This window comes from Chroicocephalus ridibundus, chromosome 11 (genome assembly GCF_963924245.1).
Source record: "Chroicocephalus ridibundus chromosome 11, bChrRid1.1, whole genome shotgun sequence".
NCBI classification, from domain to species: domain Eukaryota; kingdom Metazoa; phylum Chordata; class Aves; order Charadriiformes; family Laridae; genus Chroicocephalus; species Chroicocephalus ridibundus.
In genome coordinates, this window is record NC_086294.1 from 10,050,599 (window position 1) to 10,068,589 (window position 17,991).

The window sequence follows — 17,991 nt, forward strand, 5'->3', positions numbered from 1 at the left end:
TTTTAAACTGAAAGAGAGAAGATTTTGATTAGATATTAGGAGAAATTCTTTACTGTGAGGGTGGTGAGACACTGGCCTGGGTTGCCCAGGGAAGCTGTGGCTGCCCCATCCCTGGAGGTGTTCAAGGCCAGGCTGGATGGGGCTTGGAGCAGCCTGGTCTGGTGGGAGGTGTCCCTGCCCATGGCAGGGGGTTGGAACTAGGTGATCTTTAAGGTCCCTTCCAACCCAAACCATTCTATGAGTCTATGATGATTCTATGGGCTCCTCTTGAACCCGACCTGGATTGCAGAACTCCCGGCAGACACGCACGAGGCTGGTCCAGGATCTGTAGTGCTGTGTGCTGCCATCCCCGCAGGCCGAGGCCGAAGGCCGGAGGGATACACCGAGCAGGGAAAGGTAATGAAGCAGATGTTGATGCACGCACAGGAGCGGGGAAGGCGCCGGTGGCCCCTCAGCTCGGCCCCACGACCCGCCAGGCTGTGGATGCCCCAGGGCCATGGCGGCAGGAGGGCAGGAGACAGGTTGCTGTCAGTTCATCTATACATGAAACCAGACCATTAACAGACACGCAGATCGGGGTTTGGGCTTTGATAAGAACCTTGAAACGGCGCCAGCAGCTCAGCTGCAACCCCACATCAGAGAGGCGAGGCGTGCGTCATGGCGGTGACCAACCCGACACCAGTGGCCAGCTTGCAGCCAGCCAGGCCGCACGCCCGGCTGCCCAGGCAGGCAAGGAGCTCCGCGCCGCCTGAGGGACGCAGGGGCTTGCGGGAGCCTCAGGCGGGGCCTCGCAGCCTTGGAGCCCGCCTGCTCCCAGACCCAGCCGAAGCGGGGTGGAGGCGCCTGCCCCTTTAAGAAGCGGGTGAGGGCACGTATGCGTCTCTCCTCCGTCTTCCGCCCGGGCTCGGCTCCGAGCAGTGCGCATGCGCGCAACTAGCCGGCGCCTCGCCCCCGGGGCGGGGGCGGGTGAGGAGGGACGCCGCTCATTGGCTGTGAGGGCGGGCGGTGCGCGCGCATGCGCAGCGGGCCTATCACTGCCCTCGCCCCGCCCTGCGCGCAGGCGTGCTGCGGCAAGGAGGCGCTGTTCGCCCGGCGCGTGCGCGGCCACCGCCCCGCCCCGCTCCCAGCGTGCCCCGCGCGGTGAAGAAGCGGCGGCTGCAGGCTGGGGGCATTTTGTGTCCGCGGTAGCAGCGGTTGAGAGACAAGATGGCGGCGGCGGCCGAGTGAGGGGCCGGCGGCGGCCGGGACCCGGCGGAGCCAGCGGGCTTCGCGTTTCCCTTCCCCTCCCCCTTCTCCCCTTCCCTTGCCCTCGCAACACCTCGGCAGCTGCCTCGCGTCTTTCTGGAGGGCGGCGAGCGCCGAGCGCCGCCCGGCCGGGGAGCGGGACAGAGCCGCGGAGGGGGGCGCCCGCCGGAGGGGCCCGGTTGGAGCTGAGCGGCCGGGACCAGCCTTCCTTGTTCTGCCCCCCCCTCCCCTCCCCTCTTCTCCCTCCCCTGCCCCTTCCCCTTCCTCTGGGGCGGCGGTAGAGCCCTCTTTCACCCCCCGAGCCCCTCAGCGCTGGGAGGGCCCCTCAGCCGCCCCTCGCCATGGCGAGTAGCAGCGGCTCCAAGGCCGAGTTCATTGTCGGAGGCAAATACAAGCTGGTGCGGAAGATCGGGTCGGGCTCCTTCGGGGACATCTATTTGGCGATCAACATCACCAACGGGGAGGTAAGGGCGGCTCGCACTCCCTCACCTTCCGCACCTCGGGGGGGAACCGGAGACCAGCCATAACCCTCCTAAGGCTGACTTTGAAGCCTGTTTTTGCTCTTCTTGCCCCCGCTATCACCGCCTTCGAGGCCCCGGACGGCCCTATCTGGCCAGGGTGGCTGAGCCGCGGGGCGGGGGGTGAAGGTGCTTGACTTGGGGCTGAGCGGCTTTCCCCGCCTGAGAGGGGGTGGCACTGCCCCTTCTGACAGTAGGGCCGTGGTCTCTCCCCACCCAGCAATGCTGGGGAGAGGAGGCCACCATTGTGGGAAAACGTACTTTGTCTTTTATGAGCGGCCGGAGTCGCCCCTCTGCCACCAGTCATTTATCCCCCCCTCTCTCTTAGCTGGGGAACACTGTGTCTCGTTTTCATCAACAGTAATAGAAACAAAGAAGATTCCCTGTTTCTTCAGCTCTTTTTTTTCTTGGTGTGTTTTTTTTTTTTTTCTTCCTCCCACTCGCGGCTCTGAGCTGTAAAGAAGAAACACCCACGTATGTTCTTCCTCACTTACATGGATCTGAAGATTTTACATCTCCAGCTCAATTTCTTGTCCTGGAACGGATATTTATGTACAAATCATCACGATATGGATTTTATTTGAAGACGCCACAAAATGCAGGACTTTGAGCACCGAGAGCTTAAAAAAAATTTATACCTCAAAGTATTTGCAGCAGGGGTGTGGGGGATATTGAAGTGCTGTGCCCCTTAAACCTCAGTGGCAAGGCTATGCTTGGTGGACGCTCTGCTCTGACTCCTTGTTCCCTCTCACTGTAGGAAGTTGCTGTAAAGTTGGAGTCTCAGAAGGCTAGACATCCCCAGCTGCTGTATGAAAGCAAACTATACAAGATTCTGCAGGGAGGAGTTGGCATCCCACATATACGGTAGGAATGGTTCACGTATGCCATTACAGTGACTTTTCTGTAATGTTAGTGTAAAGCAGGACACTACCACTAAAAAGAGGTTTATCTGGGAGGGATTGGGCTTTTGGGGGAAAATGCGCCCTTCCAACATCTACAGCTAGTTGGGTAGCCTCTCCACTGGCCCGCTGTCTGTTCTTGTCCTTACCTGCTGTGCATTGAAAGTGAGATCTTCAACAGTTCCTGAACTGTGAGAAATTCTTGTCGTGATTCGAACAAAGTGTGAGGCTGTTTCAGTGAGAGCCAGTGTTCTTGATGAGGTTGAGAGTTTGGAGCCGATACTGGAAATGGCTGCTTTCTTTTGTTGCTTTTTTTTTTTTGTTCCAACATGTCTTCCTCCTCCGCTTAGAAAATGGCGGATGGACGTGATTAACCCTCCCCCTTCTCGTGTTGGGACAAGGGACGTGCTCAGGCATGTATCTTTTCCTTTCATAGTTATGTGCTGCAAGGCTTGAGACTGCAGAGAACCTCAACCAGGAATGAAATGGCAGCCCCTTTCTGTTACCCGCAACAGATGCGTCACTAGGATTTACGTACAGTTAAAGTGCCAAGATTATTCCCTGCCAGTTGCTCATTATGTGGCTTCCTTGTTTCATATTCTGTCCGAAACTTTCAATAGTGTTTAATGATTTCCTGATCTGGAAGAAAATCACTCTTGCGGCAGACTAGGAGGGGTTATTTCTCTTGAGATTATTGATGTGTTATGCTGGGTTAGTTCCCAACTACTGAATCTATGCATCAGAATAGATTAAATGAAACTTCAGTTTTCTTCAGAAAGTCTTTGTACAAAAAGTTACTCTTTTTCTTAGACTTCATTAATAATTGTTTTTAAAGTTAGTATTTCTTATGTTTGCGCTATGGCATAAAGGAGTTTTTCCTTGAGTTGCAGAAACAATTTCTATTTAGATATTGGGTCAAACTCTGGGTTCCATTTAATTTGTTAACCCTTCCCAGACTTTGCTGTATGTGCACCTGTATCAGTAATGGCCTGTAGGGCCTATTGTAAGGTCATAGTGGTGATATATTCTAGATCATGTATTAATTTTAACAAAACCTAAAACAAGTCTGCATTTCTGAGGTTAGTAGCTCCCCTCATCCGCTTTCCCCCCTCCAAACACAACTGGCTGTAGTTCTCAATGTAAGTTGGAGCTATATAGTGGAGGAGGCAGTGTCGTCTTGGCCATCTGTCCTCATTCACTCCAGCCTTTTGCAGGAACAGAATAAAACTACCTGAATTAAGCAGAATACTTGCAGTTTAAAAAGAGTTGCTTATGTGAAAGCAGATTTAGTTTATTTTAGACTACAGTTTCCTTCTTTTCTTCAAATGGGTGCCTTTATTTCACAACAGAAAGAACAGAAATTGCATTTTGGAAAGCTATTGCAGTATACTTACATGCTAAAACAAGGATAACTGGGAAAACAGCCAAAGCAAGTGGATATGAGGTGTTCCATCACAAAACTGGAAAAGCAGGCATTAAACTATTTATTTTTTTTTTAAGTAAATGAATGTTTGGTGCTCTAAGGAGGCCTAAGCTGCGAATTTTTCAACTTTTCCATGTAACAGAAGTGAGCTGCTACTTAAATTCTTGGATTTGGTTAAAATGCCCAGTGAAAGCATTTTATTTAAAGCTGAAATACTGTAAGTCACCTTACATGTTGAGAAACTTGCTTCTAGCTTCAGTTAACAGCAGTCATCTTTAGGTTTTCTTTCATCTGTATTTGACATTTTAATATCTGACTTTGTTTTCTGTATAACCAGTGACTGTGGTTTAGAAGTCTCACCACCACAGGGGAACTGCAGCCTTTCTTTAACACACGTCCTCCTCTCTCCACCCCCAAAATAATAAAGGTTACAAGAATCTGAATAAGAATGGACAACTGAGACAATACTCAACTCAAATTGATTCATAAACTCATTGTGCTAAAAATGTGTGATCTGTTTGATAATGGCAGTCTTAAAGTTTTTTACTTTCAGGTTCTTACAGTGTTAATCTCTGGTATTTTTCTAGAAAAGTGGCTTTCCGAAATTTTTTGGAAATACCTTTTTTGTATTCAGAAGCAGCATTAATTTTAAATCTCTTTGTATGTACCAGATGCTGCTTGACAGGTTCTTTGACTAAGCTTCTGTTACTAGTTGTCTTCTTGCTCTATGACATCTGGTGATGCTTTAAGAAATCTAAAGTAGTACTTTTATGTTTCTTTAATCTTCTTTGAGGGAGCTGAGCAGGGTGCCCAGCACAGTTCTTGCAACAAAGGTTAAAATGTGATGTGTTTAGTAGAAGCAGAACCCATGGTATTCTGAGTCTAAGAGGGGAAGACTTGACCTACCAAACGAGATGTATCTCTGAGGTGCTTAGCAAAGATGTGACTTTGAACGGGTGATTACGAAGACTAGGGCCGAAGTGAAATTACTGTGCATGTTGTTTCAGACAACTCAAGGTTTTCTGATGTGCGTTTATGACAGCAGCTAAGCTGAGAGAATGTATGACTTTGTACTTAGGTCACTTTGCATGTGTAATTGATGATACGTGTTCTGCCATTGTTTTATAATGGTATGCTGTCAAGTCAGAATAAGCTGTTCTTGGCTCAGTGTATGTAGAAGGATGAATCAAGTTGAAGGAAAATCTATCAATACATTTGTTAAAATTTCTGTAATGTGACACCTTTAAACAACAACAGCATAAACAGAACATTTGATAGAAAGATTAAAGAATCATTCTAAGCTTTTCCAATTGCTGTGCTGTATAAGCTGGGTTTAGCAGCATTTTTATCTCAGTGCTACGCATCTGGGAAACAGAGGTGCATAATCTTGCATTCCTCATTTAAGAATGAGAGACTTGTTCTCTACTTTTCATTTACTTGAGTAACACAGTGGCCAAGATCAACTTACTAGAAATTATGTTATGTGGCTTTGCCTTACTGAAGTGGTCTGCTGTGGTTCTTTTGACTCACAAAGCTGAAATAATAGGTGAGGTATGAATTGCTCATTCATTTTGGGCACCTGTTCTTAAAACTGAATTTGTCCCTTTAGATGTGATTGCAGACTTAGTAATTATAAGATGGCATATCTGGAGTGTCACTTAAATTATCTAGAACCAAGCAATTTTTTTATGGTTTATTTGATGGCCTTTCTGGCTGATTGCAAGAAAGCTAATGAGCAAAATCTCAGTTTGGGACTTAAAAGATTGTTAGTACTGTTTCTGTGGGGTCAACGGTGAGCCCTCACTTGTTGTGGAGGGCGAATAAGGGGCCTTGGTACTCCCACTGTAACAAAACATGTTGTTTTCACATAAACTAGCAAAAACCTAGATTGGAATGTTGTTCTCTAAATATTCTAAACCCTTTTAGACTTGCAAATCTTTGACTTCGCTGCCTGTTGTTGTTGCCCGAAAGAGTAGCAAAGTTTCTGAACTTGTCTCTGGAGTTTCACAAAACCTTATATAAATGCTCTACAGACTTTTAAGTTGTGGTATATTCTTGATGCATGAATTTTTGTTAATTATTACCTTCATTTTTCACAAAAGGCTCTTGAACCAAGCTTAACATTGTAACAATCTGATCTGCCTTTAGGACACAATGCAAAGTCTGCAGTATTCTGCTGGGTTTATTCCCATTGTTCTCAGCCATCAGCTGTCTTTTTCTTTTTCCCCTCTCTTTTTCAGTGGCAAAGCATTTTTAGCTGTAATCTTGTTAACTGGGCACTGATCCTATTAGTTTGGACTACCTATGTTTATTCCCAAATTCTTCGTTCTGGTTTGGAGGAATGCAGCAAAATGTGTTTGGTGATTTTTAACTTTTTTGTATGTTGTTTTGTTCATAGTGTAACTATGTTAAAGCACTCTTGACAAAAACAATTGTTTGAATTGTCTGTGATAGCCACTCTTGATTTTTGCCATTTATGGTGTTTGTCAACTATTGCTTGTAGCCTTTATGAAGACTACCTTTAGGTACTTCCAGATGTACTTTTGAAAGAAAAGTGGGCTTTAAATGTCTCTCCTGACAATACCATGGGATAACTTGTGTTACCAGTTTCAAATGTAAAACAGCTGTGCTGGGACCAGCAGGGCTATTGGTAATGTATTAGAAGTGTTGCACTTAAGAGCAGGAAGAGGAGCCTAGTGAATGTGAAAAAGATAGTGCCTGTATTCTTCTGTGGGCAAGGCCAAAGAGATACTGCACAGTGTGTGAGGCTTATCAATGTGATATTTAGGTTTAGTCATTTGTAAGTTTAAAAAACAAAAGCTACTGACATAGCAATTTTTTTGCAATGCTTGCAAGCTGAGCAAGTAAATCCTTACAGTTCTGAACTTTTCAATGCAGTAGGTTCTTGCAAAATAGTTTGATGTTGAGAAATTCAGTATTGCCACCCATGTATCACTACACAATCTTCTAAATAGTGATGTATATTTTAAAGATTGTGGTAAAAAAAATAATATCTGTAAAGGCATCTACAATTTTTATTCTTCTGTTCTTACTGCTGTGTTGTTGGTTAATCTGTTAGTAACAGATTCTGCCTGTATTCATCCACACTAAATAAGACATGTAATGGAAAAACGTGGTCAAGTTTGGTAATTTTAGGGTTCTCACAAATGATTTTTCCTTGAGCACTTCAAATTTTGATCTCTTTAAGCAGTGCTTAAAAATCTGTAAATACACCTCTCTCAGTCCTAACAATTTCCTGTATCATAAAAAAAAGCCACCAAAAACACTACCAGAAAAATACCCACCAAACCCACAAACAAAAAATAATGCCCCTAATGATTCCCCCAATATAAAAAAACACACCAAAACAAACCCAGAATAGTAGTCAGATAAAGTCTGAAAAGTTCTCTGTTGTCTCTCCGTTGGTAAGACATAGTTTCATCTAGGTCTGCAAGTAGTGAGGAGGAAGGTTCTAGCATAGTCTCCTATGGATTAATCTGTTATTACTTAAGGCTGCATGCTGAAGGGCAGAACCACTGTAGTAGATAAGAGGAAGCCTCTTATTCTGGTAGCTCAAGGTAAAATTGAAACTAGTCTTCTAAATTAATACCTAAAATTTTTCGATGGCGAGAATGAATGTCTTAAAACATGAAACAGATTTTGTTTAATAACAATCTGAACTTCTGTCTTAATTGGTCTTTGCAGACTCTTTAAAAGCATCTGAGAGAGACCACAGTTTGAAAACAAAAAGTTTTCCCTTTTTGATTTTGTTTTTTTTTTTTCCTTTTTTCCTCCTTGTGTTAGCTCAGCCTTTGCAGAAACAGCTGTGAAAGTATGCAGTTTTGTTCAGGGTTGCTCTTATTTGGAACAGGTGATCAGCGGAGGTGCTACTGAAACACTCTTTTCCTCAGCAATGTTTCCTACACCTACTGCCGATTAATGGCTTGCCTTCTGACTTTCATGGAAAAAACTTATGTTCTCCTCGCTTCCTGCCAGGTGTTAATGTACTTCATTAAACAGCTAGCAAAACAGCAAGTCAACTACGTGGAAGTATGTATGCAACACTACACCAGGCAGATGAAATGACCTGATTGCTTAGGAGATGAGTTGCACTGGCACACTTCATGTATTCATATTTCTCTCATAACTGTGCAAAAAAATGATACAGAATTTTATTTATAGAGTCTATCTAACTTCATAGTGTAGGGTGTTCATTGCTGCTTCTTTATTTAGTACTTGGGTGGCCTAATTCATACTCGCCATAGCAACTAATGTTAGATGACATCTGCTAAATATTCCACTTCGGTATTTCAGTCATGCCATATTATGTTGAGTTCATTTATATTACTCCTAGCTGGCTAACAGTTAAGAATTGCTTTTCCAGCTTCGGGGGAATAAGCTGGAAATAAAAAATATGTGGCATTTTAGACACAAATCTTATGATGATAGATTACTTCTTACACATGTTGCTTCAGTATTTGTTAGGGCTCAGATTGGTATCTTTTTACAGGCAGAATATACTTCCTGATTTGTCTGAAACATTATTAATAGTTAATTGTCTGTCCTGAGAGGTCTAGAATATGGGACCAGATGGGATCACTTTGGTCCAAATCAGCACCTGTTTTGGACAACTAGCTATTCTTTCTGTGAATCAGTCAGGTGCAGCGTTAAAACTTTCTAGGCTGTCACAGCAGTGCTCATGATTCTGTCAGAGCAAGCGCGCTTCTGTGCCTAAAGATAAATGTTTGTACCCGTAAGCAGTCAGCTCCCATTTACTCTTCCCTGATTTTTTTTTTATTAATAACCTTTTCCCTATTACAGTCCTCCTGCATCTATAAAGAATAGTCGCATAACTCTGTGGCTGCCTTGCTGAGCTGTTTGAATACGTGATTACAGGGGTCACCATCTTCCCATCTTTCTTGAAGTCTCTTTTCTGTCACTGTTCTGATTTGGATTTCCTTTCCTGAATGTTGGTGACAGGGCTTGCACGTCAGCACCTTAAGCATTGATACAGATTGCTTCACAGTTTCTATGTAGAATACCTGTATTTTTACTGGTTAGGCTTACTTATTATTTTTCAGTGATGCCTGATATTAGAGCTATATGATTATAGGGAGGGCTGTGTTTGCTCTTCAGTCACATCATCTGACTAATGCCTAGTTCAGAGACTTTTGTATAAATGACTTAGTGCTTGCAGAAATGGAATACAGTTCCAGAGTGTTCATCAGTTCAGTGTCATTTGGTTTTCTGTAGGATGTCTGAATCCTTTGTGTTCATGAGGCCTTCCAGACTTGCATATTCACCCTCATGTGCCTGCTGACTTGTCAAACTTACTAATAAGGTGATCTCAGGTAATTCCAGTAGTAAATTCTTTCCAGCTTTTGTTCACTGTACACTTTTTGTTTTAATAGCTTTTTTAATCCACTTTAGTTCTTCTGTCAATCTCCATTTATGTCGCGTGAACTCTTCCACTTGGTGTTTGAAAGCCCAAGTGCTGGGAAACTTAATTGCGTAGGACTAGACGGAGTAGTCATATAGAGTCATACTGACTTGTGAAGGTGGCAAAAGCTTATGTAATATTAAAGAAGTCTAAATCAGCCTTTTTTTTTTTTTTCAAATGTGACTGCAAAGACTTTCTGGAAGTCTATAAAGTCTTGAGTTTAACTATTCCAGTCTTGTCACAGAAGCATTGTACTTCCTTGCGGTGAGACACCAGGAGATATTTTTTTTGTCTCACAAAAGCTTGACCTTCTGCAGTTCTGTTTGTAATTCCAGATCGCCACAGCCTCCACTGGAATAATCAGTGATCAAATTGACGGAAGCCTTTAGTGGAGGATTGGTTACCTGGCAGAGCAGGTGTTGATTGAGGAGAGCTTTTATTGTGCTGGAACAAAATAGTCTTGTTCTAGTTGCTCTGGCAGTAGGAACACTTTTTTGTGACACTGAGCTGATGTTCTGGTTTTGGATATAATATGCTGTAGTCAAAATGGCGTGCCGTTATGCTAATGCTGACAATGCCTTTAATGCCTTCATGGTTTCAGAGTGCATGGGATTTGGAGTTTTGTTACCAGTGTTTAACAGCTGTAGAGTTATGCAGTAGCTTAGTTCATCTTGATCTGAATTTGAGATATTTTTTTTTTCATGTGAAGCTTCTGAAGTCTTTTCTTTCATTCATCGTGTGACCAGCTCACACAGCTTTGATAATTGTGCTGGCTTTGTTACCTTGGTTGTTGTTACAAGTGCCGATGTGTCGGATGAAACTTCTGGTTATCTACTGAAGTTGTGTAAGTGGTACAGTAGCCTGAAACTGGGCCTGTAATTTCATGGGCTGTGCCTGAATTCTGTTGACCTACTGCAATTTGACCCTTTCATAGGAAGGTACACTAGATGTGGAGAGAACATTATAATAAGCCAATGAAATGTTTTCTCAGTTAAAAAAACAAAACACACAAAACACAAATGAAACAAAGTATTAACAAACACTTTCTCAAACATTTCTTTTGTCACTGACCTTATTTGTGAAATATGTGGCTGCTGAAATAGACATCATACAATTTTTGAGAGATGCAGCTCTGAAAACAGAAAAAGATTTTAAGCTTGGGTAGACTTGACTACAGTGTTTGCTATTAAGTGCTGGATGTGCATCAGCACTTCACTTGCTTGTCTCAAGGTTAGTCAAGGGAATTTAAAAACAAACAAACAAAAAAACCAAACACACCCCACATGAGTTCAAGTAAACATTCCTTGTCATGTGATCTGGCATCATACCCACTTTACTGTATGGGATTTGGAAACTGGAGAGTTTCAAACCACTGTCATGTGAGTTAGTTGTTCAGCATAGGGCTACAAATATTGAAATTAAAGATATTAAAAAAAGTTAGCTGTTTGTATAAACACAAGCAAAATATCAGGCTGATAAACCATGACTTGGAAACTTGCTGATGTGGTTGGTGAGTCTTGATCTTTCAAATTAGACAAGTCACTGAAGTCAGCTGAGGTCACTGTTCAATCTTTAATCGCTCTTAAATGGAAGGCTTCTAAAGGATGTTTACTGTATTCTAACTGATCTGTAGCAATTTGGTCTGTAGCTTTAAGCAGATGAGGCAAGGGAGAATGACGAAGCATTTTTGTGCATGCATGAGCTTGGGCACGCCTTACAGCTCGAATATGGACTAGGGTTCTTAATAGCTGTATCAGATGTTACAGTATTACCCTGCCTGTTCAAGGATAAAACTTAGTTCTTAGTAATAATGCTGTCCTGTTAATGTTTTGTGTAGTGTTCAGTAAGATCCATCTACTGTTGTTCTTTGTGAAGGCTGATAATGTTCCATACTTTGTGTGGTTTTTTGGCATAAGGAGGTATAAATAGACCTGTGCTATAGAACCAAAATTCTTTATTTAGGAAGTACCTTGTAATGGGACATACAGCACTGTGGGATTGAATTGGAGAAACAGTGAGTCCTTCTAGTCTATTAATTTAGCTTTTCCTTTTGAAATAATACGTTTTGTGTAGCAATATGCAGAGTCATTACCCACCCAAAGTGAATCGTCAGGTATTTAAATCTCTTGCTCCCACTTTCCACTACCTTCCAAACCTCTCCCTGCTTAAAATGCATTAATGCTGTTGCTGTCTCAACAGGAGAGTATGAGAGACTGTACTTCCAGGTGTGCTTTTGAAAAAAAAAAAAGTCCATGGAGCTCTAACAGACATGTGGAATAGATGTGTTCTGAGATGCTAGTGTCATCTCAGAGTTGCCGAGGGCTTCCTTGTATTGTAGTTCAGTCCAAGTTTCATTGCTGATGCAGTATTAGAACTTCTGAAGATTTCTCTTTGAGATGCTAGTGGGGTTTTCTTTAAAAATTGTACTCAGTTTGTTGCCATATTGTTTTGCACTTTAGTCAAGTAGTGTTAATACTTGCATGCCAAAGTGTTCTGAATCTGTGCTTATCCAAAATGTGTGCTTATAAGCCATTTTATGTTGATTATGCAAATGTGGGAGCAAGGAGTACTTGCCAAGCTCTTATGTATTGTAATATCCAAGGTTCCTAAGAAGAGCCAAGACTTCTAACGTTTTTACTCAGAGCTGCCAGTAGTAGCAGCTACTGGACTTTGAATGGACACGATGTGGCCTTACTACTTAATCCCATTTTCCCTGGAAATGTTCCAAGGGAAATGAAAACTTACTTGCAGTGTTAGCATAGTAAATAAAGGACAAGTTACTCCAATAACCTAGCAGAAGGTTTAGGTGCCAGTAGTGAAATGAATAGATGTGGCAGTCTTCTGTGAGGAATTACAGGCAGGTAAACATGAAAATAAAATGCTAAGAAGTCCTATCTTGTCTTGCAGATGGTTCTGCTTCCCACTAGTGCAAAATGGTCAGGAGATGAAAATTTTCTTGTGCGCATGCAGAAGTAGGCCAAATGGAGGTTGTGCAATCAACCTGAATTACTGCACTTACTAAGCAGAGAGATCCCTATAGAGGAACCAAATGCTTTTTAAAATGTAGCTCCCAGGGCAGGTTTTCTTTTCATCAGCTTCACTTTCTGTGATGCTGTAACTAAATTTTCTTAGCTCAGTTGAAGACTGATCTTTGATCCTTTTCCCATATACTGCAGTCTCTTGGGCACTGATTCATTACTGTACTGAACAATTACATTCAGCATCTGAATTGGACTTCAGTTTCTTGAAGAAAATCATATTTTATCTAGTTCTTGATTTACTCCTTAGAATGTTTCAATTCAGCTCATTATTCTTTAGACTTTTTCACAACAAACCTAAATTTCATATGGCAATAACTAGACAGGTCATTTGGTCCAGTTTTCATTGCTCTAGATGACCATAATGTTTCGTTTTCAACTGTGACCTATGGAGTTGTTGATAGAGCCTTGTCAAAACTACTCAGCCGTTTGTGTTCGTGACTTTGATAGAAACCAAGAAATAGATTTGCAGGCATAGTCGGTAATTCTTGAACTGAAGCTGGTTTGTAGTTGCTTGAGAACTTTTGCATTTTTTAAATACTCTTCTTGGTTGCTCTTGCAGTTGAAACTAGCTTCTGATCAGTCCTTAAAAGGGCCTAGCTGGGCAGGTCTTCTCAAAATGCATATGTTTCATGGCTTAGTGTCAGGTTGCAGTGTGAATATTAACCTTTTCATAAATTACAGACTCTATCAAATAACATTATCAGCATGCTTTTGTAATGGAGTCACTTGTAAGTTTGGGGGTTTTTGTACATCATAGTACATTCAATTGATTTTTAGAAGGCAAAAACTGCTAAATAGTACTTACAGTATTGGTATGGCCATTATCACATTGGAGGAAAACTTTTGTTGACATTTCATTTGAATGACTGCTTTCAAAATACACATTTTCTACATCCCCTTTTCATGTAGGGAATGAATAAAGGTCCTAGACTGACCTATAAAACAATGAGTATGATCCACAGCTCATATATAACTTTTTTCAAGTTTATAACAGTGCATTATGAAGTCCATGGTTTCTACTAGAATCCTGAAAGTGGGAAGGTACAGGCCAGTAGTTCCTGAAAGAAATCCAAATATAGAATCTTTTCTCTGTGGTTTTGTAAACATTTTACTTTACTACCCTTGCTAAGCTGGGAATCCTGTGAGTACCAAGGAAATTGCCAGCTTTATCAGCCAGCAACTATTTTCCAGACAGCTATGCATTAGTCTCCTGGATTCATTGCCTAAAGTGGAAGTAAAATGTCTATACAGATATTTAAGCACCAGCTACTACTGTGTTTGAGTTGAATATTGATTCATTTTAATTCTTTTTTTTATCTGCTTGCTCTTATGTGATATGTTCTTGGTGTATCTTCCCTGCATCACTGTTCTTGGAAACTTCAAGACTCCTCCAGGAGGTGGCTGGTTAGTGCCTTGTCCATTGACTGCTGGTACTAGGCCTTTGTCATAAAGACTAGGTGCCTAGCAAAGGCAAAATGTAGCCTTCTGATCGATATGGTGTTGAATCTTTACGATGATGTACTAGTACTCAGTACAGCTTCATAAACAGTTTTTCACATGCACCTCTCACTTAACTATAGCTATCTGGAATGTGTAGAAGGACTATAGAGAAGAATATTCAGGTCCTGAAATTCACCACTGAGACTTGCGGAAGTGAAGGGTGTGACTCCAGGTCTTCTCAGGCAGCTTAAGTGGTGAAATACAGTTGAAGATAACATAAAGCAATATTGTGATAGAAATGCTAGACATGGATTGGAAGGAGAAGTATGCATGTGAGGCCTTCTGCTTGTTCTCACAGCATTGGTGTGCACTTTTGCCCCAAATTGATGTATCAGATACTTAAAGGTGGTTATCACAAGTCTGGCTGCAATTGATATATTGCTACATGTGTATTTTTGCTTTTAAGACACTTAAGTGTTTCTCCATTGAAGATGTTGAAAACCTGGTGAAAAGCCTTTATCTTCTACTTAATAGGACAGTAGAACTTGATTGCCATTTGTTAAACTTGGATGAAGAGGTAGTCTGAGTTAACTGTGAGCTGCTTTGGTCATAGCTGAAAACAAAGCCTAAAGCATTTAAAGATATTCTATGAAGTTAAATAACACAGGAAACAATGACAGGAGTGTAAGGTGTTCTGCAGATGAATTTCAATTCAGACTTTATACGTACACCTCAGTATATTAACATGTAATGGCTTCTGATTTAATTGCATTTTGATTTTGGCGTTTGGTATTTCAGTTGCTGCTAAAGTGTAGTAGTGTTTCCTCTTAAGGGAAAATTAATTGTGTGCACACACACTTGACAACTTGTGTATTCTGTTTTGTCCTCAGACTTTGTTTCTAGGAAAAATAAGACACTACTAGCCCAAGCTTTCAAATTGAACATCAGCCAGCTATGTGCCCTTGCAGCCAAGAGGGCTAATGGTGTCCTGGGCTGCATCAGGATTCCTGCTAATGCTGAGTAATTTCCTTTGTTGCAGGTGGTATGGTCAAGAAAAGGACTACAATGTTCTAGTTATGGATCTTCTTGGTCCCAGTCTTGAAGACCTATTCAACTTCTGTTCTCGCAGGTTTACGATGAAAACAGTACTTATGTTAGCAGACCAGGTACGTACAAATCTTACTGTGATGAAGTTAAAAACCCTAAAGCATTTTGTGCGATGTGGTTCTCTTTAAGTGGGTTAAATAATGTGTTATGCAGTGTTGTATATAGCCAAGTGAACACTTGACCTATATAGGAACGAAGTAATGGTGGCTTCTGTGTGCTATGGCATGCAAAGTGAATGTAGGCCTGTAGTGGGAGGGCAGCACAGATACCAACTCCTTGATGCTGCAGATCTAACAATTGCAACTTTTTTAAAGTGTTGGGACTAACATGGGTGGATTAACTCCTGATACCAGCCATGGGGGTGGTATTAGAAGGTCTGGAGCAGTCTCTAGTTATGGCTGATCTGATTCAATGGAAACCTGTTACATGTTGGCCCGCAGTGCTGACAGGTGGGCAACGTGCAAGTCTGTGGGTCTGTTCTTATTGAATGGTACTATGCACTCCCAACCTCCTGTAACTTCTAGTACCAGACCATCAGCTAATAAATATGATTTTGGTGGTTGTGGTGCTTAAAGACAGTTCTTAAAACTGTTAGAGGAGATGCCATTCTACCTCAAACTTAATCAAGGCCTCTAAAACTGAGGTCTGTTACTTAAGGCATGAGGCTTAGTCTTTTTCTAGCATTGAGATTTTTAACTTGGTCATGAGAGTACAGCACTTGAAATGGCTGGCCATGTTTATTTCTTGCTATTTAATAGATGGCTTGATTCTGCTGTCTTCTGCTGTTTGAAAGGCAGTAGGGATTTCTTGAGTTGAATTTTCAATGGTAGTTTAAACTTCATCTAATATTACGTAATTGATGTTAGTATCAAGTTGTCACTTAGCCAGATGCTTGTAGAATCCCAGGCTCTTGGCCAAGGAAGCTCACAGTGTTTGTATGGAGACAAGGTCAGCTGTCCCTGTTCTCAGCTGCCTTGAGTGGTGTGCTTGCTTTAGAGAGCCATTTGCCTGCTCAGTTATCTGGAGCCTGGGTGTTAGAGCATCTCCAGGGAATTTGTATGGTTTTTGTGCAGTATTCTTTTGGATGGTAAACACTAATTAGTTCTCATCCGGGAAACATAGATGGGATGTATGATATCAGTGCATGGAACAGGCTTCTAGGGCATAGTCCAGTAGAACAGCTGTCAAGGGCATGATATTGTAACAATTCAACTCACTGAAGACTGTGTGAAGAGTGTTTTAGTAGCTGGAAAGCTGTACCACATCAATGCATGTACTGTGATCTCACGCACAGGAAATTGTGTGACTGTATATGATGATACAGATGTGTCAGGAGTTTCTCTGTGTGTTTACTGCTGCCTATGATTCCTGGATCATGGTAGCCTAGATATGACAGTATGGGCCACAATCAAGTTGTTACTTGCTCCCTGAAAACTGTTACCTGGAAAAGTGACGCTTGATGATGAATGAATAACCAGATGAATGAGTAACTGGGACGGGGGAGGGAATGAACTTTAAAATTGTCTTGTGGTAGGTATAGAAGACCTTTGTTTGAAGTAAGAAAAAGAAATTGCTCTCTAGAACATGCACGTGAATGTTTGGGAAATAGTTTCAGGTATTTAATCTTCTGCTTACTGACCAAGGTAATGGGATTTTAATGTACAAGAAAGATAAATTTATTTGAACAGCATTAAAAAAAAACCAAACCCGCTTGGCTTTTATTAAGCAAATATAGAAACTGAAGTTGCAGAGGAAGGTAACACTAAAAATTCATACTTTCATTGAAAGTTTAAGTGAATTGTATTGTTCTCACTGAAATATTACCTGATTTGTTGTTGCTGTGTTTTTTTTACAGATGATCAGTAGAATTGAATATGTGCACACAAAGAATTTTATACACAGAGACATTAAACCAGATAACTTCCTAATGGGTATTGGGCGTCACTGTAATAAGGTTAGTCTAATGCTCTTTGTTTAAAAGATCCAAAGGGAATGGGTTATGTTACTTGGTTCAAGCTGCACAACCTTTTAAAACCCTTTTAAAACCTTTTAAAACTGACGTTTTGGATACTAAACCATGATTCTTCGAGAGAACTTGGATTTCTTAATGTCCATTTCTAAATGCAGTGGCATACGCATGTGGATCTCTGACCCACCTTGGGAGAGGCACTTGATACCAAGATGATTTCTAGGCTTGCAACAAGATTATAAACTAAGCCTAGAGAATACTTAGCTACTTTTCTCGATGATGGAGTTTCATTATAGAGATAACTGTTGTAATAGCATTTTTTTTCCTCAATGATAAAGTCAAATCTTATCTTTGGCTTTGGGGCTGACTTCCTGGGATGAAAAGAATCCGTGCCAACGAGGGAGCACCTGACCTACCAGTCATCAGGGCATTAAATCTACCAGTGACAGACTGGTAAAGAGAACTCTTCAGCCATCAGAATTGTGGATACAACTAATAGCCAACATGTAGATCAATTGCCTTTATAAATAAATGAAACTATGCCAATATGTTCATGGAAAACTGTTAAGTTGTAGAGTACCTGAATATGTTGTACAACAAAAAGCTGCTCTCAATTTACTTTGGGGGGAAAAAAAAGCAGGGGGGAGGGAGGGTGGGCTGAGGTGGTTGCACTTGTTTGGATGGGTAAACGTAGTCAGAAGTGCATGTTTCCCGTTGAAAACCTTATATAGAAGAAAACCGGGTTTTATTTTTAGCTCTCTTGAGTGAAATATGCTTAATCCTGCAATTTGTATGTCGAGCTCGGGCAGACAGGCAGCATTGGCAATGCATTAAGCATGCTACTTAATAGAAATTAACTTCAGGACAAATGTACGTGATCAAGCTATTTATTGGAAGCAAGATTCCCAC

General features: G+C 41.7%; 1 protein-coding gene across 4 annotated transcripts in view; it reads left to right on the forward strand.

Moving 5' to 3' along the window:
* The first annotated feature begins 1,104 nt into the window (after window positions 1-1,104).
* CSNK1A1 (casein kinase 1 alpha 1) overlaps window positions 1,105-17,991 on the forward strand; it is a 35,496-nt gene continuing 18,609 nt past the window's right edge. For 3 of the 4 annotated variants that reach the window (XM_063349601.1, XM_063349603.1, XM_063349602.1), the window contains exons 1-4: window positions 1,105-1,709; window positions 2,521-2,627; window positions 15,046-15,172; window positions 16,969-17,067. In XM_063349601.1, the coding sequence (XP_063205671.1) occupies window positions 1,587-1,709; window positions 2,521-2,627; window positions 15,046-15,172; window positions 16,969-17,067 (456 nt within the window). In that variant the 5' untranslated portion in view covers window positions 1,105-1,586. The remainder of the gene's footprint in view (window positions 1,710-2,520; window positions 2,628-15,045; window positions 15,173-16,968; window positions 17,068-17,991) is intronic. The other variant, XM_063349604.1, reaches the window with a different exon arrangement.